Raw genomic sequence first — 25,932 nt, 5'->3', positions numbered from 1 at the left:
AACAGGCAAAAATACAATCCATTCTCTTGTCAGCTGTTAAAAGGGCACACAGCCACTTCACACCACCCATACTAAGGGCATCACTCTATCAGATTAAGATCATGAGATAACCAAAGATAACAGTTAACCTTTTGCTAAACTGAAAGACAACAGCCATGTTCTGAAATCGTGTCTTCCTGGCAGTTCTCCAAACATGCTTTATTTTCAGTGACTAAAACAACACTAACCAACAGCAGAAACTAGATGTAAAAAAAAAAACCACTCACATTCTAGTATAGGTCCAACAAAAATCCTGAATTTTCTTACTTTCTACCAAACACTCATCTCTGTATACTGCAATAATGCAAGCCAGTTAAATAAGGAAACGTTCTCTCTCTGTCTTATTTACTCTCCTTCCAGTTCCTTAATAAGTAGATTAGACGTAGGCCTGTATTGAAACACCAAACCTACGCCTCACTGAGCTGTACAAAAATTTGGATTTGGCAGCCCTAACTTTTGCTTCCTATCAGTTTTGAATCCATAACAGGATTTTCTCTCTACTTCCCTAAACACCAAGTTTCTCAAACAGCATCTTCTGACGGATTGTATCAAAAGCATTTTTAAATCTCTAAATAATTCTAGCTCCTGGTTCTCCAGTGCCCACTCTTGTAAATAATTTCAAGAAGTTAGAGAGGCAGTTGGAGAGGCAGAGAGTGGATCAGTTGATGTACACAAGCTCATAGCTGGCATGTTTAACCATCTCTGGGGGCTTGCTGACAGGGTGTTCCCCGAGAGGAGCTCCTGGCTGTGGTATCCCCTTTCTCCTTGGCACAACACTGACAGAGTGTGTTGATGCAACATGGCCTATGTGTTTATTCAGGCTCTCTATGTGGGGTTAGTTTGGGGTTTTTTTTGGGTAGGTGGGGTTGTCCTTTTGTTTGCACTAGCTAATGTTGGTTTGCCGGATTTATAGTATTGATGAATTCAAGTTTGATCTTGGTTTTACTTCACTGATTTAAAAAGAACTGTCCTGATTTAAACCAATGTGAGACAAGAATTATACCTAATATTCTTGAATTGTTTTTGTAACTATTCATAAGAACATAAGCATGGCCATACTGGGTCAGACCAAAGGTCCATCCAGTCCAGTATCTTGTCTGCAGACAGTGGCCAATGCCAGGTGCCCCAGAGGGAATGAACCTAACAGGTAATGATCAAGTGATTTCTCTCCTGCCATCCATCTCCACCCTCTGACAAACAGAGGCTAGGGACAACATTCCTTACCCATCCTGGCTAATAACCATTAATAGACTTAACCTCCATGAATTTATCCAGTTCTCTTCTAAACCCTGTTACAGTCCTAGGCTTCACAACCTCCTCAGGCAAGAAGTTCCACAGGCTGACTGTGCGCTGAGTGAAGATGAACTTCCTTTTATTTGTTTTAAACCTGCTACCCATTAATTTCATTTGGTGGCCCCTAGTTCTTATATTATGGGAACAAGTAAATAACTTTTCCTTATTCACTTTCTCCACACCACTCATGATTTTATATACCTCTAGCATATCTCCCCTTAGTCTCCTCTTTTCCAAGCTGAAAAGTCCTAGCCTCACATGGGACCTGTTCCAAACCCTTAATCATTTTAGTTGCCCTTTTCTGAACCTTTTCTAATACCAGTATATCTTTTTGGAGATGAGGGGATCACATCTGTACGCAGTATTCAAGATGTGGGCGTACCATGGATTTATATAAGGGCAATAAGATATTCTCCATCTTATTCTCTATCCCTTTTTTAATGATTCCTAACATCCCGTTTGCTTTTTTGACTGCCGCTGCACACTGCGGGGACGTCTTCAGAGAACTATCCACGATGACTCCAAGATCTTTCTCCTGATTAGTTGTAGCTAAATTAGCCCCCATCATATTGTATGTACAGCTGGGGTTATTTTTTCCAATGTGTATTACTTTACATTTATCCACATTAAATTTCATTTGCCATTTTGTTGCCCAATCACTTAGTTTTGGGAGATCTTTTTGAAGTTCTTCAGTCTGCTTTGGTCTTAACTATCTTGAGCAGTTTAGTATCATCTGCAAACTTTGCCACCTCGCTGCTTACCCCTTTCTCCAGATCATTTATGAATAAGTTGAATAGGATTGATCTTAGGACTGATCCTTGGGGAACACCACTAGTTATCCCTCTCCATTCTGAAAATTTACCATTTATTTCTACCCTTTGTTCCCTGTCTTTTAACCAGTTCTCAATCCATGAAAGGATCTTCCCTCTTATCCCATGACAACTTAATTTACGTAAGAGCCTTTGGTGAGGGACCTTGTCAAAGGCTTTCTGGAAATCTAAATACACTATGTCCACTGGATCCCCCTTGTCCACATGTTTGTTGACCCCCTCAAAGAACTCTAATAGATTAGTAAGACATGATCTCCCTTTACAGAAACCATGTTGACTTTTGCGCAACAATTTATGTTCTTCCACGTGTCTGACAATTTTATTCTTTACTATTGTTTCAGCTAATTTGCCCGGTACTGACATTAGACTTACCGGCCTGTACTTGCCAGGATCATCTCTAGAGCCCTTCTTAAATATTGGCGTTACACTAGCTATCTTCCAGTCATTGGGTACAGTAGCTGATTTAAAGGACAGGTTACAAACCATTATTAATAGTTCCACAATTTCACTTTTGAGTTCTTTCAGAACTCTTAGGTGAATGCCATCTGGTCCAAGTGACTTGTTACTGTTAAGTTTCTCAATTAATTCCAAAATCTCCTCTACTGACACTTCAATCTGTGACAATTCCTCAGATTTGTCACCTACAAAAGACGGCTCAGGTTTGGGAATCTCCCTAACACCCTCAGTCATGAAGACTGAAGCAATGAATTCATTTAGTTTCTCTGCGATTACTTTATCGTCTTTAAGTGATCCTTTTGTATCTCGATTGTCCAGGGGCCCCACTGGTTGTTCAGCAGGCTTCCTGCTTCTGATGTACTTAAAAAACATTTTGTTATTACCTTTTGAGTTTTTGGCTAGCTGTTCTTCAAACTCCTTTTTGGCTTTTCTTATTACATTTTTACATTTAATTTGGCAGTGTTTACGCGTATATTTACTTCACAAGGATTTGACTTCCACTTTTTAAAAGATGCCTATTATCTCTCACTGCTGCGTTTACATGGTTGTTAAGCCACTGTGGCTCTTTTTTAGTTCTTTTACTGTGTTTTTTAATTTGGGGTATACATTTAAGTTGAGCCTCTATTATGGTGTCTTTGAAAAGTGTCCATGCATCTTGCAGGGATTTCACTCTAGTCACTTGTACCTTTTAATTTCTGTTTAACTAACCTCATTTTTGCATAGTTCCCCTTTCTGAAATTAAATGCCACCGTGTTGGGCTGTTGAGGTGTTCTTCCCAAATAAATTAATATATTCCCCAGGTCTTTACAACTTCTGCCTCTGAACATATGCACCATAGGGGCACTGGGTTATCATAGGCTGAGAGGGAAATCTGACCTAAAGAAGTCAGTTTCAGTTAAACTGAACATTGATAATTTATATAAGTTAGGAGGAGCTTCTCATCCTGTGACTTGAGCCATCACCTTATTGAGCAGGAGCTGGGCGGAGTAAAGGATACACCTTACCCTTTTATGACCAAATTAAAAGCAACAAACAGCAAACAAACACTCTTAACCCAAAACAAAATCCGGTCTGCTCCATCCTGTCTCCTTAGGGAAGGTCACCTCTCACTTAAACTTCCTAGTGGTATCTCTATTGCCCACTATTTGAGCAATCAGTTCCTCCTACAGCATATAGAAATTCACAACTTTGTTCATCTTATAAACTACTGCTTATATAGGACAATTTCTGCCTTTTTATTTTACTAGTCTTTCAAAGCTGGAATACTTTATCTTCCATTTTCTCAGGTTCAATCCCTTTGCACAGCTAGAGGCAATTGCCATCTATTTGTTTAAAAAAAAACTTTGTTCATTATTCTTCCAGTATTGAACAGAAATCATGTGGCAAACAGTTTCAACTCAGCCAATAATTTAATGTATTTATTGGTTTCTATAATGTGCTCAATTGCAATTTCAGAGCCCATGTACATAACTCTAAAAACCTCGGGGCCAGATTCTGATATCAGGTTAAACACAGAGTAACTTCATCAGGTGACCTACTCTGTATTTTCCCTGCAGTGGCCAAGATGAGAATATGGCCCCAGAATGTATACAAGAAAGGACAAATTGCTAACCAAATTACCAGCACCACCCTCAAGCAAAATCCAGAGTAAAAAGAAGAGTCTTGTGCAATTCAATTTATGATTCCATATTGTTCCTAGAGCATTTATTATACTTGGCCAGAAATAGGACACTGACAAATAATTCATCAATTTAGCACTCGGACTCCCAAGCCACTAGCACACATCATTGTTCGGCAATCCCCATTTAAATAACTGTGCACAAGTTCAGTAAATTCTTTGTACAGCTTTCAATTGCTGTCATTTCATTTTAGATATCACTAGCCGAATATAGAGTACAAGACAGCTTTTTTTTGTAAGGTAAAAATAAAAAATATATATCCATAGTTCTGATCTTTACCAACCACAGATGTGACACATAGGGCTGGCCCGAAAACAAAAATTCACTTTTGCAAAAAGTTTGAGGTTTCGGCATTTGCTTTCATTCTGCATCAGAACAAAAACTAGACCTTTAAAAATTTAAAGTAGAGAAATATTCACCTCAGAATAGCTAATATGCCATTGGCGAGACACTCACCTAGGATGCGGGAGATGCTGATCAGCACCAGCTGAGCACTCAAACCACCCAGCTATTGGCTATTCTGGGGAATAGGGGTCTCTCTAAATGCCATCCAGAACCTGAGAAGCCTTCCTGACAAATTTTTTGTTGAAACTAATAAGTTTCACCTTTGACAAATCAGCATTTTCTGATGAAAAAGCATTTTATTGAAAAATTCCCAACCAGCTCTAGTGACATCACTTATGGATACTGTTTTCAATAAAGAGAAAGCAGAACATCCTAAATTAATATACACATATGGATTGATAAGGCTAAGCAACACTTTGGTGGAACCAACACACATTCAGGGTCTGATTCTGATCACATACCTCATTTACGCCAGAGTGACTCCATTGACTTTAATGGAGTTATTTTTGATTTATACTGGTATGAATAAGAGAATCAGACTCAGTATCTTTAGTGATATGAAGCAAACTACTCTCCCTCCACCGGCAAACGGATGTCAACAGGGGCTAGATCCTCAACCAAATCAATTAAAAAGAAATGTGCGTGTGTGTGTGTATATATATATATATGCAATAGTCCCAGATACATAATGTGCCCATCGATGTCACAGTGGGGAGGATAAGCCTATCTGTGTAGCAACAGATCTTCCAGCCCCACCTTCCTTACACTGGTACACAGGGAACTATGCTGGAGTTGACAGCGTGAGAGTGGCAATACACCGCCCACCAGTGTGGAAAAATAAAAATGTTGGCAACTCCCTAGCATTACAAAAATATCATGGGCACTTTAATGTTCATACAGCATGGAGAGGGCTGAGGTTTTTAAGATCTGGGTGGTTTGTAATGGGAGTCTCACATTATTTGGTGCTTTTGTTAGAGTTCCAGATGGTAGAATCAGGTTACTACATAATAAGCTCAGCTTTCCTTTAAAAAAACAAAAAACAAGAAAACCCCAAAAGATAATTTTATAGCCCTTGTGGCTAAAGAGAAAAGCATGAAAATGTGAAACCTGAACATTCCAACACCAGAAGAAAAAGAAACTACTCCCCTGCTGTTTATTTTTTAAATCTCATGATTTTTCTAGTGCCTGATTTGTGATTTTTGAATGCTTGGGTATGGCAATACTGCTAGAGCAAAATGCATAGAACTAAATTTATTTATGTTGAGAGGATGCAGAATCCTGAAATTTGAACTTGTGATTCAGGGTATCTGGCTTCTGGCTTCCATTTACACACTTTCAACCAAACATACATTGAGCCAAATTCATCTCTAAGGTAAACCAGGTATGAATTTAGCTAGCTTTCTACAGTATTTATTACTGTTCTTAGATGTCTGTTCTCATCCCACGTACAACAAACAAACTAGCTTTAGCAGGCATTACTACTTTGGTCTCCAATCCTGCAAAGACGTACACATGTGCTTAACTTTATGCCCAAGAGTAGTCCCAATGACATCAGTTTGTTCTTTTGTTCTTTTATAGGACCAGAGCCTTGATCAGAATTTTTATGAGCAAATAAAACGTGCCTTAGAAATAGTGATTTCTTCACTACACTGACTTATTATCTCTCTTCAGGCTCCCATTCCTCACTGAACCTTCCTAGGTGATCTTTGGTTCAAATACATATATGTTACCTTTTTCAAGTCCATAGGCTACGGAGCTCTCTCTCTTAGGAGGACAAAACACTGGGTGGAGGGAACAGCCTGTTTCTTTAAAAGGAAAAAAAATTAGTGCAAGTTGCAATGATTTTAAAACTATGTTAAAAAGTTAGTTACGGAGATTATCCCATAATAGCTAAATTACTGGGAGGCTAAATGGTGGGCTGCACCAGTTTTTCATTCTACGCATCCGATTTGAAAATCCTGGTGTAATTCATCAGTGAAAATGTATTTAGTATCTTTACCCCAGTCTCCACCATCAATTTCATAAAAACCACCGGACAGTTCAGTATCATTAGCAGAGTCTGCTCAAAGGAAGGCCAGCACTGAAATATTTGGGGCAATGTAGATGAGGATCAAGAAGCTTTGGTGTTCCTGGTTAAAGACAAAGCTGTTTCCTATTTTTGCATGCTCTGAATTCACAAACCCTGCACTCTGGCTTTCACTTTTCACCAGCCCCCAACAATATTTTCATCAGTTGTCTATTGCTGCTACAAATACCAAAATAGGCGATGCCAGGTCATCTTCCCTTTGTTACAGTCTCCACTGTTCACCACAATATTGGGATCAAGGGGCCTGATTCTGATTTCACTTATTCCAGTGTACATTGGGAATAACTCCACTGAAGTCAGTGAAATTACACTTGTGTAAAAACAGTGAGACACAAACACCAGAACACATGGGACTTGCGGGCACTTTGCAGGATCCAGCCCCAAGTCTCCAAATGAAACTAAAGCATTAAATCAAAAACAGCTTTGGATCATATCCTGCTTCTCCCTCCCCACCCCCATATTTAAAGTCTTAAGATAGAACAGAAACATTAAGTTTCTGATTGTTTAAGGACCACATGACTCTTCTGTACTTTGAACTCAGATAAACTTATTACTGAATGAAGTCATGTGTAAAATGCTTTCCAGTAGAGATTATTTTGAACCAGGCAGTGCTAAGAAATGCTACAGAATTTCAATGCTCAGAGATTTCAGCAGAAAAAAAAAAGGGAGGGGGGCATTCTTGTACAAAGTGCATTACTTAGAGGGGGAATACTAGATCCCCCTTATGTAAATATATTTGTACTAGAGACAGCAAACTTTGGCTTTTTAATTTGGCTAATTAATGGAGAAAAATCATTATCACACTTCTGGAACTATATCTATACTTTAGATAAATGTTTGCCAAGTTCTATATAAACCCTTAATCCGTGTATTTCCTTCGATGCAAAAGAAAATCTCGATAAATCATGTTATCCTTATTTTAAGTAAATAAAACCAATATCAGTAATTACACTCAAAATTGGCAAACTTGGGATAGATTGGGGTGTAAGGAGCTTCATAGATTCTGAAGAGGTACATGATTGCATCTAGTATTTGGAGAAGATGTAAAAGTGAGGTCCTGACCAGTTGGTATATTTCTCTCAAGAACAAGAACATATGGCCTATGTCTTGGCCAAATTCCAACTTGAGTAATTATATGCTGACCACTTAAATTCACCCTGTAGTTTTAATTGAATACAGTAATTCTCTTCACTTCCTTCCATAAACAGTTGTATAGTGCTGTTGTGCACCATTAAATGGCAACTGCTGTCTGCCCCAGAGATGGCTGCATTTCAGGCGTAGATGAAGGGATTCCTATATAGAGAGAATACATGTTTGTGTTGTGGTTTAAAGGTTTTACTGGAATGAGTTTGGAATGCCTAGCAAATGCCCTGCCTATCACTGTATTATGTCAGGATGATGCTTTTTGTATGGAATATGGGTACATTGCATAAATGATTTTTTTAGACACTTGGCAGATTTCACACACACCCCAGCCCCCGCAAAAAATTAAAGACCCACTCTCCACACTGCTGCAGCCCAAAACTCCTGTGTTCCTCCTGCAGATGGAAAACTCCCCCATTGACCAATACAGGGTTAAGTCCATAAGGAAAGCAGATAAGTAGAAGAGAGGGTGCTGGAAGCGCTCTTGGCTAAACACAGGGGCAGCCAGACAAAACAAAAGACTTCTGAGGGTCCTTATTGTTCCCTAAGCCTGTGCACTGGTTAATTGTTATGAATAAACAGAATGAAGCTAATAAAATATTTATACTCCTACAGTGTAATCTAAGGAACTCAGAGCACATTACAGATATTAATTTGTTGGCTCACAACCCCTTGCCTCTGCAAGGTGCTGTATATAAGTACTATATCCCCATTCTACAGAAGGGGAAACAGATACAGAACTATAGAACCAAACCCTGGGCCCTTAGTCAGGCAAATATCCCATTGGAATCAATAGCATTTTTTCCTGAGTAAAGATTGCAAAATTCGGCTTTAAGGCTAACAAAAATGATTACTGATTTGGGGTGCCTCAGGTTAAGTGTCCAATTTGATACACATTGAGTCTGACTTTCACAAGTGTTGAGCACCCACAGCACCCATTAACTGCAACTAGAGTTCTGAGTGCTTAGCACTTACAAAATAAAATAAAATAAAATAAATAAATAAATAATCAGACCCACAGTGTCTCAAATTAGGCTCCCAGAATCAGAAGCCACTGTCTCTGTAAGCAATCCAGCCCAGTGGCACACTCAGAGGGGCAATGCTGGGGATAGTGCCCCCTCACCAATCTGTATTTTAACCACTAAACCATTTGCTAATGTTTATAAAGTGCTTTGAGGATGAGATGTGCTAGGTAAGTGCTCCGTGTTATTGACTACAGCTGTACACTTGACAAGAATTTCTTTTTGTGGAGAGTTCCACAAGGTCACCAGCTGCTTCATCCACCAGACCTGGACATTTAAGAAAGTTAAATAGAGCTTATACAACTAAATTGGCATCTAGCCTTTCTTTTTCTTTTTTCAACAATTTAAACAACAAGGCACAGAAGCTGACTTGTCCTGAGAACCTGCTGAGTGGTCAGTTTTGTTCCATTTTGCTTAAGGGTTTTTTGATGTTTTTTGCCACCCTTCCTCTTTTGACCCACATTCCTCCACTATGAGAATAGTGTATGTGGCAAATGAGAAGCAGAGCTCTGCTGTATTCACTGATTCATTTGGAGTCCGCTCCCCTGTCGGTTCCACTCTTCTTACTTGGCAGGGGATTTAAATTGATGAGAATGCTGCAACCTGAAGCACTACAGTACAGGATCCTTGTCATTTTAAGCCCCTGCAGGCTCATAAGGACAGAGCTGGCAGGGAAGCAGAGGGCAGATGCACATATGCACTCAGGTCACATGCACACAGTCCCATTTAAACCCAGAGTCTTTGACAGGTTACCCTGGGGCTCCCAGCTCCTCAGTTAGGATACTGCAGCACTAATCTGGGAGGCTGGAAGATTTGCTGTTGTTGTATCAGAGCTACATAGAGTTTTAGGGGAAGAGGTCAGTCTCTTTGGCAGCACCTTGTTAAATGTCATAATAAGGTTATAAGATGGGTGAGGTTATATCTTTTATTGGACCAATAAAAAAAATTAATTCCGCCACCTTGTATATCTAACATCCTGGGACCAACATGGGTGAAACAACACTGCATACACAGAATAAAGTTGGCATGGCTACAACAACACTGCAAACAGAGAATAAAGTTCAAACCATTCTTATGGCCAGTTAGTATAAAATGCTGAACACCACGTGTGTGCTATGCTGCCATCCTGTGGCCAGTCTGGCTGCTCATGGAGGGCAACAGTAACACACACCTTTCTCCAAATGCTTCACCTTTTTTCTATTTGCTAGTATTGGCAAACTACAGGAGGTCTGGAGAGGTGCAGATAAGCCCCTCAAAAGGTGTTTATCCAAACTCTGAGGATTTTTTCTTCCTCAGAACCACTCTTTTTTATTATGAGTACTATTTACCATTTAAGCACCAATGTGCTCATCAGTGTAGAAGACAGATAGAGAGTCCTTGCCCTGATGAAATTACAGTGATCAAGACAGACACATACAAGACTGAACACAATAGGACACTCAGTGTGAATATTTTCAACATCACACGGACAGTGTTTGTGGGCTTCAGGAAGAGATCCTTTAGGACAAGCGTGGGCAAACAAAGGCCCGTAGGCCAGATCCAGCCTGTCAAGGCTTTGGATCCGGCCTGCGGGATTGCCAGCCCCGTGGGGCAGCGGGGCTAAGGCAGGCTCCTTACCTGCCCTGACCCCGAGCCACTCCCAGAAGCAGCTGGCACCACGTCCCTGCGGCCTCTGGGGGAGGGGTTAGTAGAGGGCTCCATGCGCTGCCCTCGCCTGTAGGCACTACGCCCTGCAGCTCCCCTTGGCCTAGAACGGGGAACCACAGCCAATGGGAGCTTCGGGGGAGGTACCCGCAGGCAAGGGCAGCGCACAGAGCCCTCCGCCTCCCCCTCCCCCGGGAGCTGCAGGGACATGGTGCTGGCTGCTTCCGGAAGCGGCGCGGGGCCAGGGCAGGCAGGCAGGCAGCCTGCCTTAGGCCTGTTGCACGCTACTGCCACCCTGGAGCCGCTAAAAGTAAGTGGCACCGGGCCACAGCCCACACCCTGGACCCTCCTGCACCCCAACCCCCTGCCGCACCCCACACCCCTCCTGCACCCCAACCCCCTGCCCTGAGCCCCCTGCCGCACCCCAACCCCCTGCCCTGAGCCCCCTTCCACACCCCAACCCCCTACTCTGAGTCCCCTGCTGCAGCCCGCACCCCAAGCCACTGTCCTGAGCCCCCAACCCTCTACCCTGAGTCTCCTCCCACACTCCACACCCCCTCCTGCACCCCAACCCCCTGCCCTGAGCCCCCTCCCACACTCTGCACCCCCTCCCACACCCCAACCCCCTGCCCCAGCCCTACATTCATGACCCTGCATACAATTTCCCCACCCAGATGCGGCCCTTGGGCCAAAAAGTTTGCCCACCCCTACTTTAGGAGAACCCCAAATGAGAAGCAGATGGAACAATCTCCTGAAGCAGGTCCTCATGCACAGGAAAGAGCAAGGAATTTGGCAAAAAGACAGGAGTGTGACAAGGAAACAAAAGGAGTAGTGAAGCTCGAGTCAGCGGAGCAAAGAGGATTTGCAGGAACGCAATAAGAGCCAAAATGCAGGTGGAAGGAGGAAAGCCAAGCAGGGCCTTGAAAGCAATGATGGGAAATTTAAACTTGAATCAGTGGGAAAGGGGGAGCCCGCTGGAGCTTTTTGAAAAGGAAGTGATAGGGTCCAACTGAAAAAGGAAAATAATTAGCCAGAGCATCTTTAAGTCAAATCTTGTTTACCTTACACAAAACTCCTATTAACTCCAATTTGGAGTTTTTTGAGAGTATGATTAGCATGATTTGGCCCACTGTATATCAGACTGCTTACACACTTATTAAAGATCCAACGATCATAAACCTACGCAAGGACTTTAGCAAAATCAAGATTGAAGCAGGGACTATTTTGTGTTACGTGTATGCACAATACCTAAAACAATGGTGCCTCTTTGTCGGATTGGCTCTACAGATGAATAATAAATAGTTACTTGGTATCAATATGCCAAATAAATATTTTGGTTTGTTATACCTGTGCACTTTTTATCCCCTCCCCCTCAAAAAAAAAAACCCAAAAAAACCCCCACGTGTACCAAAATATCTGAAAAAAATTAAGGGAACTTAATAAATGAAGAGAGAAAATGAAATACTGACAGGCAAAGGAAAGAAAGCTAAACACAGCAGACTGTTTGAAATACAAACAAATGAAAAAGTCTCATTTGTGTCTGCGTATCCTAGCATTTGGCAATTGCAAACATCAACATGAGGTTGCCTTTAGAGTCTTCACCACGACTGTAGTAGGGTTGTCACACCTCAGTAAAGTTATACAACAAAATTACAAGCTGGTCTATGGAGACAAGGGGAAAACAACAGGTTTTTTTTTTTCCAATTGAACAAATGATCTTAACGCCCACCCCCTGAAGTTTGTAATATTTATTAGACTAAAATGGGAATCAACAACTGGACTTAGGAAAGCCTGTGAAGTAGACTACATATACATTGACTACTATCCTGGCCTGGAGATGTATTGATGGTAATTATACTTTTTTTTAAACTATTTGATTGTGCTCAGATTGTATACAGCAAATCTAGTGATCCAATTTCTGAAAAGTATGCAATGCTTTTTATATATATATACACACACACACACTTTGTACTTTTGTGGGAGGGGAGGTAGTAGCAGGAAGAGACATTTTCTGATTAATTTATTTTAAACACAGAAAGCAGGCCTGCAAAAACAAGGACAATCTGAAACTCATATTGCCAACTTGCCCTCTCTTCACTTGAAGCTGCAATCCACAAAGCTTTCTTGTCTGTACTTGTGCACCAGCATATTCGTTGGAGACGAATATGCATTATAATGTTTGCTGTGTAAGTGCAAAGGAAATGGGAGAGATAAATTATTAGTTTCTTTTTTCTTCTTTCAGGACTGTCAATTACAGAAATATGAGTGGGGAGATTTTCCAGTACAATATGAACCCAGAAAGGGAAACTTTGTTCCAGGAATATCTGGCAAATCAAGGAACAGTAGTAAAGCCCTATTATTGGCAGACACTGAGCAAAAGCTGTGCCAAATGCCCCTATCATATACGGACAGGTGAAGAAGCAAGAGTCCCTTATATGGAATTTCATAAGGCCTTTGGATTCCCATATGGGCTAATGAGTCATCAAAACAAACACCTTATATTCTATGAACTGAGGAGCTTCTCTGGGACATTAGTCCAAAAGGGCCATGCAACCAACTGCATTAAGTATAACATCCACCCAGAGTCCATGTTATTTGAGATGGGTGGCTATCTGGATGCACTTACATATGACTATGACAGCATCAGGTACATAATTCTTTATTCCAACTACTCTCCTTGTAATGAAGCTGAGCACTGCTGTATAAGCAAGATCTACAACTTCTTGACAAAGTACCCAGACATTACCCTCTGTATTTATTTCTCTCAGCTTTATCACACGGAGGATGATTTCCCCGTGTCCATATGGAACTGTGAAGCTTTACGAAGCCTTGCCAGCTTGTGGCCTCATGTGACTTTGAACCCATTATGTGGTGGGGTCTGGCATTCCCTCCTTTGCAATTTTGTGAGTGGTATGCCAGAAGCAACCCTTTATCATCCAATTTTACCTGCAAGAGCATTAGCTGACCAACAAAATTCACATAAAATTAACAACATAACAGGAATTAAATCTTACTTAATGAAAGCATCTCCCCAGGCAATATATGAAAATCTAAAACCCCAGCAGAATTTGCAGCAAGACTATTTTGCTAACACACCCTCTCATCAACTTTCACAAATGATGAACGGCAGATTGCCACCACTGATGAGTCACAGCCATTTGGTGCCTTTCACAAGCAAGTTTCTGCCTTTTGGGGGGCAACATTTATATCCCAAACCTAAAAATATTGTAAGGCATTTAAAGATGCCCAAAGAGTTATTTAATTATACCAATCATTCCCAAACCTTTTCCCATGGAAGACCTGTTCAGGTGGTAGAAATCACTGAACAACTTTTAAGCAGCAAGACCACAGATACCAAAGGGCAAAAAAAAAAAAAAAAAAAATCCATCTCTTATGAAAGTTAATACACAGAGGGACTGGATGGTTCAGAGAACTGTGATGCTGAGGATATGGAAACTTTCACCTTTAGAACACTCGTTTAAATCCAGTCTAGGCCAGTAATGATGAAAATTCAGTACCTGCCCATGACTTTTAGTGACTTACAATAAATGAAGTTGACGGTCTCAATCTGATTTTTACTGGAGAGGTGTCCACATCATATAAGACGTCAGCATAACTAGTATCCTTGTTGGAAGCCCCGGCACAAGGCAAGGATGAAAAGGACAATATAGATCAAACACTGCCTGAATCCCTAGAAGTGGTTCCTTCAGGTAAGGGTGGACATACATGGGGGAACACTACACTCCCACTACTTGTCTTGTGAATAAAAAAGCCTTTACCCTCCAAGGTTGCCACCTCTCATCAGCCAGAAGTTCATGTAATATGATTTTTAAATTAGATTTTAAAAATATATAAGATTAGAAATATATAAAAAATGAAATTGAGTGAACACCAAAGAGATCTCTTTCCTATCAAGTTTAAAAAGGTGGTGCTGATAGCATATAGAGTATGAAAAGTGAGTTGTTTTATAGATCAGTGCTTTCACTGTTGTAATACAAAATATTTGTTACGAATATTTAAAGTGTTTTAGTTGCAGCGTTCTATAGCAAAGCTGGTAACTTCTGATCTCTAGCAAAAGGGGCTTTGAGTGATGTTACAGAAACCTTAACCAAAAAAATACCAATTAATTCTGCAAAACCAATTCTCCCACTCCTTTTTTATTTTTGTGACCTTGATCTTGCAAGGTGCTGAGTGATTTCACTTCAGGAAATTCAGGGGGACAACTCACTTGCATGAATCTTTGCAGGGTTAAGGTCACAGTATGAGAACTCCGTACTTCTAAATCTTAGTAACATGCAATCCTCTGGGGCCCTCTTCAATCCCGATTGAGTTTTTCCATTGACTTCAGTGGGAGTTGGACTGGAATTTTAAATTGAACTTCTTAATGTATATACAATTATTTAAAAAATGAACACATTTATTTAAAGGAATGCATGATAAAAATCTTATTTAAAAAGATTATCTGTTATTAATACCTTAGACGATTAAAATGGAGTGTTTTTTAAAATGTACTATGTCTGTATTACTTTCTGCATTTCACTCAGCTTGAACAGTAGAAGTTGGCTAGTCAGTTTCACTTTTGGTTTAAAGTCAATTTTAATTTCCCCTTGTTATGGATTAGCACAAGGCTTTTGAGTTTGGGTTCCCAGCACCAGAGGACAAAGTTTAATGTCCTAGAATAATATATTGTTTTGAGTATTAGGAAAGCATTATGATTCATATTAGATTCTGTAAAATCCTTTTTTGTAAATCCCAGATTTTGAACTCAAACTACTTACCAATGTCTATTTAACATACAATACTAATATAATTTATACCTCAAATCTGATTTCAATATGTATTAAGGACTATTGATTAAAATGTTTATATCAATATAAAGGAAGGGATTACTGTTTGAAAATAAGAGTAGGAACAGGGAGTCAAGTTTTTGGGGTTTTGGCCTCAACTCTGTTACTGATTCATCATATGACTATGAGTAAAACTCACTATAGCCCAAATTCTTGTAGTTACCTCGATTTTTTAAGAGCCTGATTTTGGATACTTTGGGCTAGCAACACCAAGCATGCCTGCTCAAAAAGGAGACAAGTGAAATTGAAAACCTGCCCACCTAGAAACTGCAGCAGCCAAAATCAAGGGGCACTGCTGAAAGTTTGGACACTTCCGTGCCTCAGTTTCCCCGTCTACAAAATGGGGCTGTGAGCGCTAACCCTTCTCCCGAGCAGCTGGGTGGGGTGAATGAATTCGTCAGCACCCGGAAGCACTCGGGGCGCCCCACTGGAAAGCGCTGGAGAAGCATTGCAGGAAGGGAGACAGGCCTCGGGAGCAGTAACCTCCTTCCTGCCGTAGCCCCTGAGGACAGACGGGGGACGGGCCACACCGGGGCTGCCAGAGATAAGCCGCACCCCGTACACCGGTGCGTACCGGGGGCTCACACCCACCCGGCGTGCAGAGGCTCAGCCTAGCCCAGCGGGGCCGGATCGGGGGCTTCGCGCCGCACCGCGCCCCCTCAGAGGCCACGACGCCCCCATAGAGCGCCGCCTGGCTACCAGAGACCGCTCCTATGGTAACAGTCCTCCTCACGCCGGGAGAACACGTGACCACCTCCTGCCGACCAATAGCAACAGCTCACCTGCTCCTCCCCAGACCCTGCCTTCCTCCGCCCACTTGAGGGTTGCCTTCTCTACGCCTCCGCGCAAGGCCTGCCGGATGCCGCAAGAGAAAGAGGAAGTCTGTTCAGAACACATGCGCAGAAGGGGGAGGTGCGGAATTTAAAACACGCATGTGTAAAAAGAGACTCGCAGTTGTGTTGCGCATGCGCCCACCCACAAACGGCGAGCGCGTATGGCTATTACGTAGGAAGAGAGTGTCGATCGAGCGCGATCTTTCTTACTGCGCGTGAGCGGAAGTGAGAGGCGGAAGGAACTCTGCTCCTTGCGCATGCGCAGTGTTGCTCGCTGTGGGCAGTAGGGGGCGGGCACCGCCTTGCGGAGGGGAGCGGACGAGAGGCGCCGGTAGGTTCTGGGGCGATGGCGAAGAGCACGGTGTCCTCTGCGCGCTTCCGCCGCGTGGATGTGGATGAATATGACGAGAACAAATTCGTGGACGAGGAGGATGGAGGCGACGGCCAGGCCGGGCCCGACGAGAGCGAGGTGGACTCGTGCCTGCGGCAATATCCTTCCGCCAACGCCGGAGAAAGAGTCCTGGCCCCTGGCGCTGAGGCCAGGAGCGCGAGGGGAGGAGGGGGCTGGCCCCCTGCCCTGCCCGGTTCCGTGCCGAGCCCCGGGGCGGGGAGTGGTCCCCAGCCCTCGACTGAGCCTACCAGGCTTGTAGGATGCCCAGGGCACAGGAAGGGGGATGGGGCTCGCCTGTGCCACCCTGCATTGAGTGTGCCAGGGTCTTGCTGGCCTGGAAAGTTACTGTCTAGGGGAAGGGGGAGAGGATCCTCCATGTCCAGTGCTCAGATTCACCACAGCCCTCTCTCTCTCTCGAACTGGTCTCCCCTGTACATCTGTGGCTCCCTAGGGGCAGGCTTCAGGTTGGGCAAGGACAGCCAATAGCACCTAGCCCCACAGAATGAAATAAATAACTGTTGTCTTTGAGTGTAAGTGCAGGAGTAGGAAACACACAGATTAAAACCCAGGTGTTATGTTCTTAAACAATAGATTTTCAATTAAATGTGTTCCAAACAATGTAAAACTTCCTAGCGTGTCTCTGTCTAATCCCTGGCTTGAGCACCATGCTATCCATGGAGACAGTTGCCCCTCTACAATTGTATTTATATATGTTAATATTAGTCAGCTTTTTTTTATTTCCAGTTCTCTGGGGCGGGAAGACACTTGAGGATGTGGTCTTGTCTGTCCTCACAAGAGCAGGAGGGAGGAGCAAAGAGAAAGCCCTGCCCTCAAACCCCTTTTCTTAGGCTTCAGGGTTGGAGGAAGTGTGCACTCTGTGTGGTTTTCCTTTTATGGGAATAATTGCACCCAGTCCGTGACAATCTAATTGCTTTTCACTTCCACATATTAAAGCATTTCTCTTCAGGAGTGCCTTTTCAAGGCGAGGCTGAACCACGTAGGATTAATGACAGGTTTCAGAGTAGCAGCCGTGGTAGTCTGTATTCGCAAAAAGAAAAGGAGTACTCGTGGCACCATAGAGATTAACCAATTTATTTGAGCATAAGCTTTCATGAGCTACAGCTCACTTCAACGGATGCATTCAGTGGAAAATACAGTGAGGAGATTTATATACACACAGAACATGAAAAAATGGGTGTTCATCATGCACACTGTAAGGAGAAAAGGAGTACTTGGGTTTTGTGATTCAGTTTTGGCAGTTCCTGGAGGTGGGGGAAAAAAAAACCTGAAAGGCAAATTTCTGTGCTCAAAACTGTGAAACCCTTTAAGAAAATTCAAGTGGGAGCTGCTTAGCTTCCTTTTCTGTACAGTCAGCAGGAAGCCTGAATTACCTGTGTCTCTAGAGCATGTTTTGTGCTCCTTCTGGTTCATGACAGTGATGAAGGCAGTCTTGGAATCTTGTTGTTCTATAATGAACTCTATCTGTGGTGCATATTAGTCATGTCACTTAATGCACGACTGGGAGGTTTTTAGATACCACAGTGGTGGATGCAGTATAAGAATCTGAATAGAAAACTCTCTTGAATCATAATCAACTACAGTGTGATGAATTGACTGACAGATTGACCTTTCTTTTCAATGTTTAGTTTGAGGTCCTGACTGATGGTATTTTTCCAATTTATGGGCCACAGATGTTCCCACTAACAGTTTATTTCAGCAATCACATCATTCTGTATTTTGCAAACAGCCGTGCTATAGCTTGTTGCATGATATTTTGCCATTATGTGTGGTGTTTGAAGATAGAATGGGTGGAATGTCTAAATGTTTCTATTATTTGGATCCTTGTTCTGTGATTGGTGCTCTCCAGTACTGAAAACTGGACCACCTTAGTACTGTCCCATTGCTTTTAGTAATTGGCTAGTATTTGTTACCTTACGTTGCACTCACTGAAGTGTTCAATATGGAAGATGTTCTCTCAGCAACTCCATAGCTGATATTCCAAGTAATGAACAAGTTCCATGTGAACCCCACTGTATTGTGACTAGCTCTACTGCTTTCCAAGTCCTTGTTTCCCCATCTTTCCTTAACCATTGTTCACAGGGAACATGATGGCTGCATTGCAGGCAGCCCTGAAGAATCCTCCAACCAACACCAAGAACCAAGCAGTAAAGGTGAAGTAATCAATAACTCTCACATTTATATGCCATGCTGTGAATTTTCCTAATTCTTTGTCCTCTATAGATTTCTCACTTCCCCTCTCGAGACTTATTAAGCTCTTCCCTTTTGCCAAACTATACTCTGCCAAAGTAGGCCCATGAAAAAGGCCCCAAAACAGTAGGCACTGATTGGCTACTGTGTTGAGTCCATAATTCTAGCTAACAATAAGAACTTAGAAAGTATAAGCACTCCCAGGATAGAGCTTTGACTATACTGTGCACACATACTTGCCTGTTGGATAAGGCTCCCAAAAACTAGTTTTGAGTGTTACGGATGCCCAAAGCAGACTGAACGATGCACAGATAAACTATAGGAATCTACCATACTGTAGCCACCCACACAGCTCTGTTTAAAGTGGAGTTCTGCTCTAAGCATTCACTCTGTAAGAATATATCTGTGGGATTCCATGTTTGTTTGTGACACTAGACCAAATTTCCCAGTAAAGATTGCTTCCCCCAACTGCCAGCCCTACAAATTTACTTGGGATTGTGAGAATCACTTAACGATCTTGCTAGCAAGGGCATCATCAAGTAAGAAATTCTGCAGGTAATTTTGCCCTTTTTTTACATCTGTGACAATGTTTCCTTCACTAGAATTGCACTGGTATCATTGAAGGTATAATACAAAGACATTAGGGTTGCATAGGGGCTACTGTAACTTAATTCTGAAGTAGGGGGCAAATAAATCTAAGTTGCTCTTCCACAGTTAAGTTGCTTCTGCAGGGCTAACTGTAGTAAAGTATTAAAACTTCTGACAGTGAAATACACGACACAGTACACATGGGGCAGATCGGCTGTACAAAGTAGTGCCATTGTACAAAGTGTTTTTCCACTTGGAAAAAAGACTTAAAATATGACTGGTGTCCCAAAGCCTTGTGAAAACCTGCAGACCTGGCAGCTCTGTCTCGCGAGCTTGTTCTTGGCATCATTCTTCTTTTAGAATAAGAGCCTCCCACCAAATCACTGTTGCTACTACATATCTGAGAAGGCTCACTAAATCAAATGGCTGCAGGATGTGTCTGCTTACTGGGAAAGATAATGGCTATAATTCCTTTGGGAAGCAACTGCAGACAGTACTTGCTCAGTGGGATTATACACAGGAGGAATCCATTCTAACAGTTAAGGTTTCTTTTATTGCTGAACAGAGGAAGAAAATTACTTTTTGGGGGCGGGGGAGAACGGGTGATGATAGGACCTAGCCATGCTACACAAATTCTTGATCCTGAAATGGCATCAAGGTCAGTTCTCAAAAACAGTTACCTGAAACATTTGGTGCTAGTAGTTGTATTTCAGCATGGATGTGACAGTTCAGCTGCTTTTAACTGTGGCTTCAAATGTTTGGGTTGGCCTCTGTAGATTAAGCAGTCATATTACCAGGAACTATTTCATGCTGGTAATGCTGACCGGGCCTTAAAGATGTTTTCCAAAGATTTTGTAAAACATTGCGTACACAGAATTAAAGCAGTAGTTATAATACAGTAGTCAATGGGGGAAGAGAGGGAGTAAAGCTAAGGTATCAGACAGTGCTGAGTAGGGATACTTCTGAAATTTGGGAGCAGACTCCTTTAAGATCACTTCTGTTCCACAGCAGTGCTGTCCATCTAGACAAAATGTAAAATAAGAGGAGGCTTAGGTTGTGAGAGGAAAGCCAATCAAACCCTTAGTCTTCTTAGTTCAAAATAAGTTGGAACTTTCCAGTCCATAACACATTAACAGTGATAAAGTTCAGTATAGCCCTTATACAGTACTATGGGTGGAGTCCTGCAAACAAAAGCCAAGCTTGGTGAGCAGAGATAGAAACCTAGAAGAGAACAAGCTTGTTACAAAGCCAGTGAAGAAAATGAGTGTCTCTTTTTTGAGACTAGCTTCCTTTGCCCAACTGGGGATGCGCTACCTGTTTAACTTATCTAAAACTTAATTTCAAATTAATTACATATGTTAGCTGTAAATTGAAATTCATTTAGAATTACAGATCTGTGTAGCAAAGTCAGTTGAGGTCATGCTGTCATAGGGCAGAGGTGGACATCTGTTCTACAGTTTGCTTGACAACTTGGTGTGTGTATGAGCTGCCTTAACAGAACATTTTTGCATTGTTAAAAATAGAAATGTTCTGCCTCCGAGAGCTGAGAGATCATTAACGTTTGGCCGCAGACCATGTGAGTATGGATCAGCTCAGTTCCAGGTTGTGACTTTTTCCCTCGTTTACAGGATCGTGCAGAAAGCATTGTCCTGAAAGTCCTCATCTCTTTCAAAGCCAATGATATTGAAAAGGCAGTACAATCTCTGGACAAGAATGGAGTTGATCTGCTAATGAAATACATCTACAAGGGATTTGAGAGCCCCTCTGACAACAGCAGTGCTGTGTTACTGCAGTGGCATGAAAAGGTGTGTTGATCGTCTGTCACTTTTGGCCTGATAATTTGCGTTAGCAGAGACCCTTACATCCAGGACTCTGTCTTGAGTCCAACAAGAATCATCCTTTGTGACAAAGTGCCTCCTCTGCCTTGGTGGGTCCTGCGGTTATTGGCGGATTTGCTCGCCTCTGAGATTCACAGCAGCCCTTGCTTGTGGCTCAAACCTGCCATTCACTCAGCTAACCTCATCACTGGCCAGCATAGAGAAAAAGAAGGAGAATAATCCCCACAGTCTCTGGGGTGGGACCTTTCCCTCTGGTAGGACCCACAGGTCAAACACTCCTCCAAGAGGGGGGAGGGGGATCGGGGGAACCCAGGCCTGCCCTCTACTCCGGGTTCCAGCCCAGGACCCTGTGGATCACAGCTGTCTACAGTGTTTCGTGTAACAGCTGTGTGACAGCTACAACTCCCTGGGCTACTTCCCCATGGCCCCTTCCCAACACCTTCCTTATCCTCACTGCAGGACCTTCCTCCTCATGCCAGGTGGCGTTTGTACTCCTCAGTGGTCCAGCAGCACACCTTCTCACTCCCTACTCCTTGCGTGCCCCTCACTGACTGAAGTGAGGTCCTTTTTAAACCAGGTGCCCTGATTAGCCTGCCTGCCTTAATTGGTTCCAGCATGTTCCTGATTGTTCTGGAACTGCCCCTGTTATCTTACCCAGGGAAAAGGGACCTGCTTAATCTGGGGCTAATATATCTCCCTTTGATCACTCTTCTGTAGCCATCTGGCCCGACCCTGTCACACCTTCTTCCCCTTAAAATTCCAGTGTTCGTATTGCAACAGTTGGGATGGGAAGGACAAGGTTCCCCAGGGAACCATGTGAAATTAATACACACTTCCTACTGCATATTGATGCATGCAGACTTTAGAGGTGAAGTTTGATCATGTATTAGGTAAAAATGAAAATGAGCCATTACATACTTCCTAAAAACTGTCGTCTTGCACCGAGGCAATATAATCTAAAGGTCAAAGCTGGGGACTTAGCTGGGAATAGAACCCAAGAGTCCTGACTCCCCCAGTGACTCTGGCTTGTGCCAGTTATCTAATGCCTGAATCCATTTCCACATCTATAAAATGAATGAAGTAATGCTTTCCTATTGCAGAATGCTGACGTTTAGTGTCTGTAGAACACTCTGAGATGTTCAAATGAAACGTACTGAAGTCCAAGTAGTAATTGTTTGTCTCTGGTTATTGTGGCTTTATATTAACTGTTACTTCTCTGTTTTCAGGCTCTCGCTGCTGGAGGTGTAGGGTCCATTGTCCGTGTCTTGACTGCCAGAAAAACGGTTTAAGTTCAGCAGCCAGTGACTGCCTGCCGTGGGTGTGCAAAATGCTGGTACAATGACCAAAACAACCAAATGCCACTGCTGCCCTGGGGGTAGCATCTGTCTCTCAGCTTGCCTTCTTGCTTCCTCTCTCATATCTATGACAAAATATGCATATCTGAGTTCCTTTTGCTGTTCGGGTAATAATAGAGGTGCCATTTTATTTCTAATAGGAGTATTTGGTACTCTCAAAAGCATTTCAGTGACATATACACAAGTCTTTGTGTAAGATGATTTACATTCATGTATTATCATGCCAGATTTTGACTTGACTTTCCAAGCAGATACTGAGGGACTCAGGGCAGTGTCTTAATTCTTTAGCTAACCAGGCAGTGTTCAATGTAAGCTGTATGTTTTAAAAGATGGTGCAGCTATTAATGGAAACTGGACTATGCTTCTCCTGTTCAAACTCTGAACCCTACAGCAGCAAGTACAGTAGAAGAACAAGCTCTGGCTCAAAAGAACCAGAATATCCATCCAGTGAGTTGAGTATTTTTTCCTATCTCACCTTTATGGTTTATCTCTGTTTCCTTTGATCATTCAAGTCTTGGGTCCACAATGGGAGAGTCACACTGTTGCAGAATTGTCTGAGGCATCACAACACAGTTGTATGACATATTTAAGGATGACGGTCCATTTCCCCTGGGCTTTAACCTAGTGAAGCTTTCCTTTTTTGGACCTGAGATCCTGATGAGGAAAAATAGAAGGGGCTGTTATACAGTTAAATCCCATTGCAGCATGTTGGGGCGGGGCAGGGGGGCAAAAAGTGATTGTAGCTAACACAATGTAGTAGCTGCCTTTTAGTAATCTGAGAAATGCAGACTGGTGCCTAATGTGTCCATTGCAAAGCCCCTTGATCAGTGTTCAGGTACATGGGATCCAGAAGAGATTAATTTCTGATCCTAATAGGTACGCACTCCATGTTATATTTCAGTCACAAAGTGACTTGGGTGAATCAAGTCAAGTCCCCAAAAAAGACAGGTGCTTTTTAAAATAAAAATTTTCCAAAGGCCCAGTGCACCCCAGCCCAGGGATAACCTTGAATGTGTATGACCAGGAGCAAGGCCAGCCTGTGTCTTACATTCACATTTTACACCAGTTTAGGAGGAACTCGTGAAAATCTTTGCTGTTTTTTGATACTTGCTTTTTTTTGTAAAATTATAAAGATCAGATAATAAATTGTCACTGAATATTTATTTAATGTTTCAAATTCCTTGGTGTTAATTGTTCTGATAGCTTTATTTCTGAATTTGGGAAATTCACACAGTAACAGAAGGATTGAGGAAGGAAAAAAGCCGAAATAGTCACCTGACTTCTGCTCTTCACCTCCAGTCTTTTTCCTGCCAAGGTTGTTTCCGCAGCAGCACTTTGCACGTGTAAGTAATCATAGGCCTGGATCATATTGTAGCAGTCTTGAATGCTCTACCTAAATCAAGATATGTGGACACCAACACTATTCAAAAATGTAGCTGTGTTTTCCAACTTCATTGGGTCCTTTTTTGCACACGGACATATCAGTAAGAACAATGAAGAGATTTTTAAACTCATTCCCCCACCCTACTTTCCTTATGAAAATGATTAGCTAGGAAAGGAAAAAAACAATAGCTCCTGAAGTCTCATTCTTGTTAGTTCCTGCTTTTTTTTTTTTTCTTACATTTTTTTTAAGTGCTGAAAACTTTGTGGCTACTTCATGTCTAAGTGAATTCATTTGAATATTTTCATCCTGGCCTAATTCCCAAAGAAATATTCCATCACTGAGCAGTGGATTGCATGGTCACTTTGAAGTGCTTATGCATAGACTAGTTGCTCTCTGAATAGGACTTAGGCCATTTCAGTGAGTAATGATTTTGGGTGTATCCATTTTTTTGGTGCCCAACTTGACTGTTTTAAAGGGGCCTAATTTTTCAAAGGCAGACACTTTGACAGTCAAGGGTCAAAGATGCCTTAAGTGAGGCAACCAAAGTTACGAGTCACTTTTGAAATGTGCATCTAGCATCTACAGTTTTCTTACCAGTATTAAGTTCACATTTAGTTGTGAATTGGAGTTTGCGGGGAGAAGTCATGAATGTACATGTAAGGATGAGGAATAGTGACATTTGTTCCACTAGGAAAAAAGCTTTCTAAGCTATATTATTTGCATTGAGTGAATAAGTCCAATTTGTTAGCATTGTCAGTGTTTGCTCCACAGTGGTCTCTGCAGTAACTAATTACAGCTCTTCATATAACTTCGCTCCCTCCATACGAGCTCCATTGCTCTGGTTGGGGAGTGTGGGATCACAACCTGCACTCAAGCAGTTACCTATTTATTCTGCCTTTTCTGAAGTCAGTCTGAGGCACCCAGCAGTGATTTGCCCCACTGCTAGTATCCACCACCTAATTCAGGTAGTCTTAAACAAAACCAAGATGTATTGACAAATTACAGAAAGAAAAAACAAACGAGGGCTAGGGACAAAATACTTTGCTAGTCAAACACTACAGAAAATTTTGGTAATTTGGGCCAAGTTCATGTTGCACAGTGTTAAGATAAAATATGGGAAAATCAGGTTTCTCTCTCCCAGCCTAAAGTCTGTTTCCTTTTCCCAGTTCCGTGTGTCTCACAAAGAAAAGGTATTAACTAAATCCTCTTACCACTTATGGGGATCAGTTCTCTGCCCTATTTAACATACACAAAAACAAACATCCTACCAGCATGATGTACTACATATTTTATCTGCCTTTCAGTCCCAACCAGGTCTGGACAATAGACGTTATTCCCATTTCCACTAGTTCATGTACTGTCAGTCTCTTGCTCATTTTAGTGATGAGATACATTATTTAGGCATGACTGCAGTACATTTGATTCATAGAAATCTATAAACCATATCCAGTTATAGCTGTCTTTAAGGTCTATGTGAGGAGCTGCATAAGGAAGCTTATTACTGAAAGAACACTGCTCTTCCTAGGTCATGGTGTTAATAAAGAAGAAAAACCCAGTACTGAAATTACTCAGCCTGCATTTGAGTGGTTTAGAGAGGAAGAAGATATAAAGCATGACAAGGTCACACTAGTCCTGATATGCAGAAGATGATTTCAAAATTCCAGCTGTACTGAGTAATAAGAGAGCCGGGGTAATAAATGACTGGTTTTAATGTGGCATCAGGCTAGGATAATTCATAGCGCGTTGCTCTGTGAATGGCCCCAAAACAAGCTCTATTAACAGAGAAATAATTGTTTAGTTTGTCTACTTCCTGTAATGTTCAGTTTTACTTACAATGACTATCTACTACCATGCACTACTTAGCCTGTAAAGAAGCCAAGGCCTTTCACATTGCCTTATACACAGATTTTTCTATGGGATCTCCCTGTACTCCTGCAACATGTCCACCTTT

The 25,932-nt window shown here is 42.1% G+C and overlaps 3 protein-coding genes across 10 annotated transcripts in view; 2 read left to right on the top strand and 1 right to left on the bottom strand.

Moving 5' to 3' along the window:
• RGL1 (ral guanine nucleotide dissociation stimulator like 1) overlaps nucleotides 1-16,258 on the bottom strand; it is a 150,664-nt gene extending 134,406 nt beyond the window's left edge. For 3 of the 8 annotated variants that reach the window (XM_073356637.1, XM_073356644.1, XM_073356642.1), the window contains exon 1: nucleotides 16,167-16,257. The gene's annotated coding sequence lies outside the window, so the exon portion shown is untranslated. Of the gene's footprint in view, nucleotides 1-6,372; nucleotides 6,443-14,080; nucleotides 14,172-15,975; nucleotides 15,997-16,166 lie in introns of those variants that run through there. The other 5 variants (XM_073356646.1, XM_073356645.1, XM_073356640.1 and 2 more) reach the window with 5 other exon arrangements.
• Nucleotides 12,826-13,941, top strand: APOBEC4 (apolipoprotein B mRNA editing enzyme catalytic polypeptide like 4). Its single transcript, XM_073358289.1, has one exon. It carries the CDS (start codon nucleotides 12,826-12,828, stop codon nucleotides 13,939-13,941), a length of 1,116 nt encoding a protein of 371 aa, XP_073214390.1.
• Nucleotides 16,259-16,449: 191 nt separating the features above from the next.
• ARPC5 (actin related protein 2/3 complex subunit 5) lies at nucleotides 16,450-23,760 on the top strand. The gene is made up of 4 exons (XM_073356650.1): nucleotides 16,450-16,707; nucleotides 18,708-18,779; nucleotides 21,033-21,209; nucleotides 22,469-23,760. Exons 1-4 carry the CDS (start codon nucleotides 16,564-16,566, stop codon nucleotides 22,529-22,531), a joined length of 456 nt encoding a protein of 151 aa, XP_073212751.1. The 5' UTR covers nucleotides 16,450-16,563; the 3' UTR covers nucleotides 22,532-23,760.
• Nucleotides 23,761-25,932: the final 2,172 nt, after the last annotated feature.

The sequence above is a fragment of the Lepidochelys kempii genome, chromosome 8 (assembly GCF_965140265.1).
Source record: "Lepidochelys kempii isolate rLepKem1 chromosome 8, rLepKem1.hap2, whole genome shotgun sequence".
NCBI classification, from domain to species: domain Eukaryota; kingdom Metazoa; phylum Chordata; order Testudines; family Cheloniidae; genus Lepidochelys; species Lepidochelys kempii.
The sequence above is the reverse complement of the archived record's forward strand: the minus strand, read 5'-3'. Positions and strand labels throughout refer to the sequence as shown.

Coding starts and splice junctions, on each gene's coding strand:
- APOBEC4 (XM_073358289.1), top strand. CDS start 12,826: ATGAACCCAGAAAGGGAAACTTTGTTCCAGGAATATCTGGCAAATCAA.
- ARPC5 (XM_073356650.1), top strand. CDS start 16,564: ATGGCGAAGAGCACGGTGTCCTCTGCGCGCTTCCGCCGCGTGGATGTG. Junction 18,780..21,032: donor CCAAGAACCAAGCAGTAAAG/GTGAAGTAATCA, acceptor CCTCGTTTACAG/GATCGTGCAGAAAGCATTGT. Junction 21,210..22,468: donor TACTGCAGTGGCATGAAAAG/GTGTGTTGATCG, acceptor CTCTGTTTTCAG/GCTCTCGCTGCTGGAGGTGT.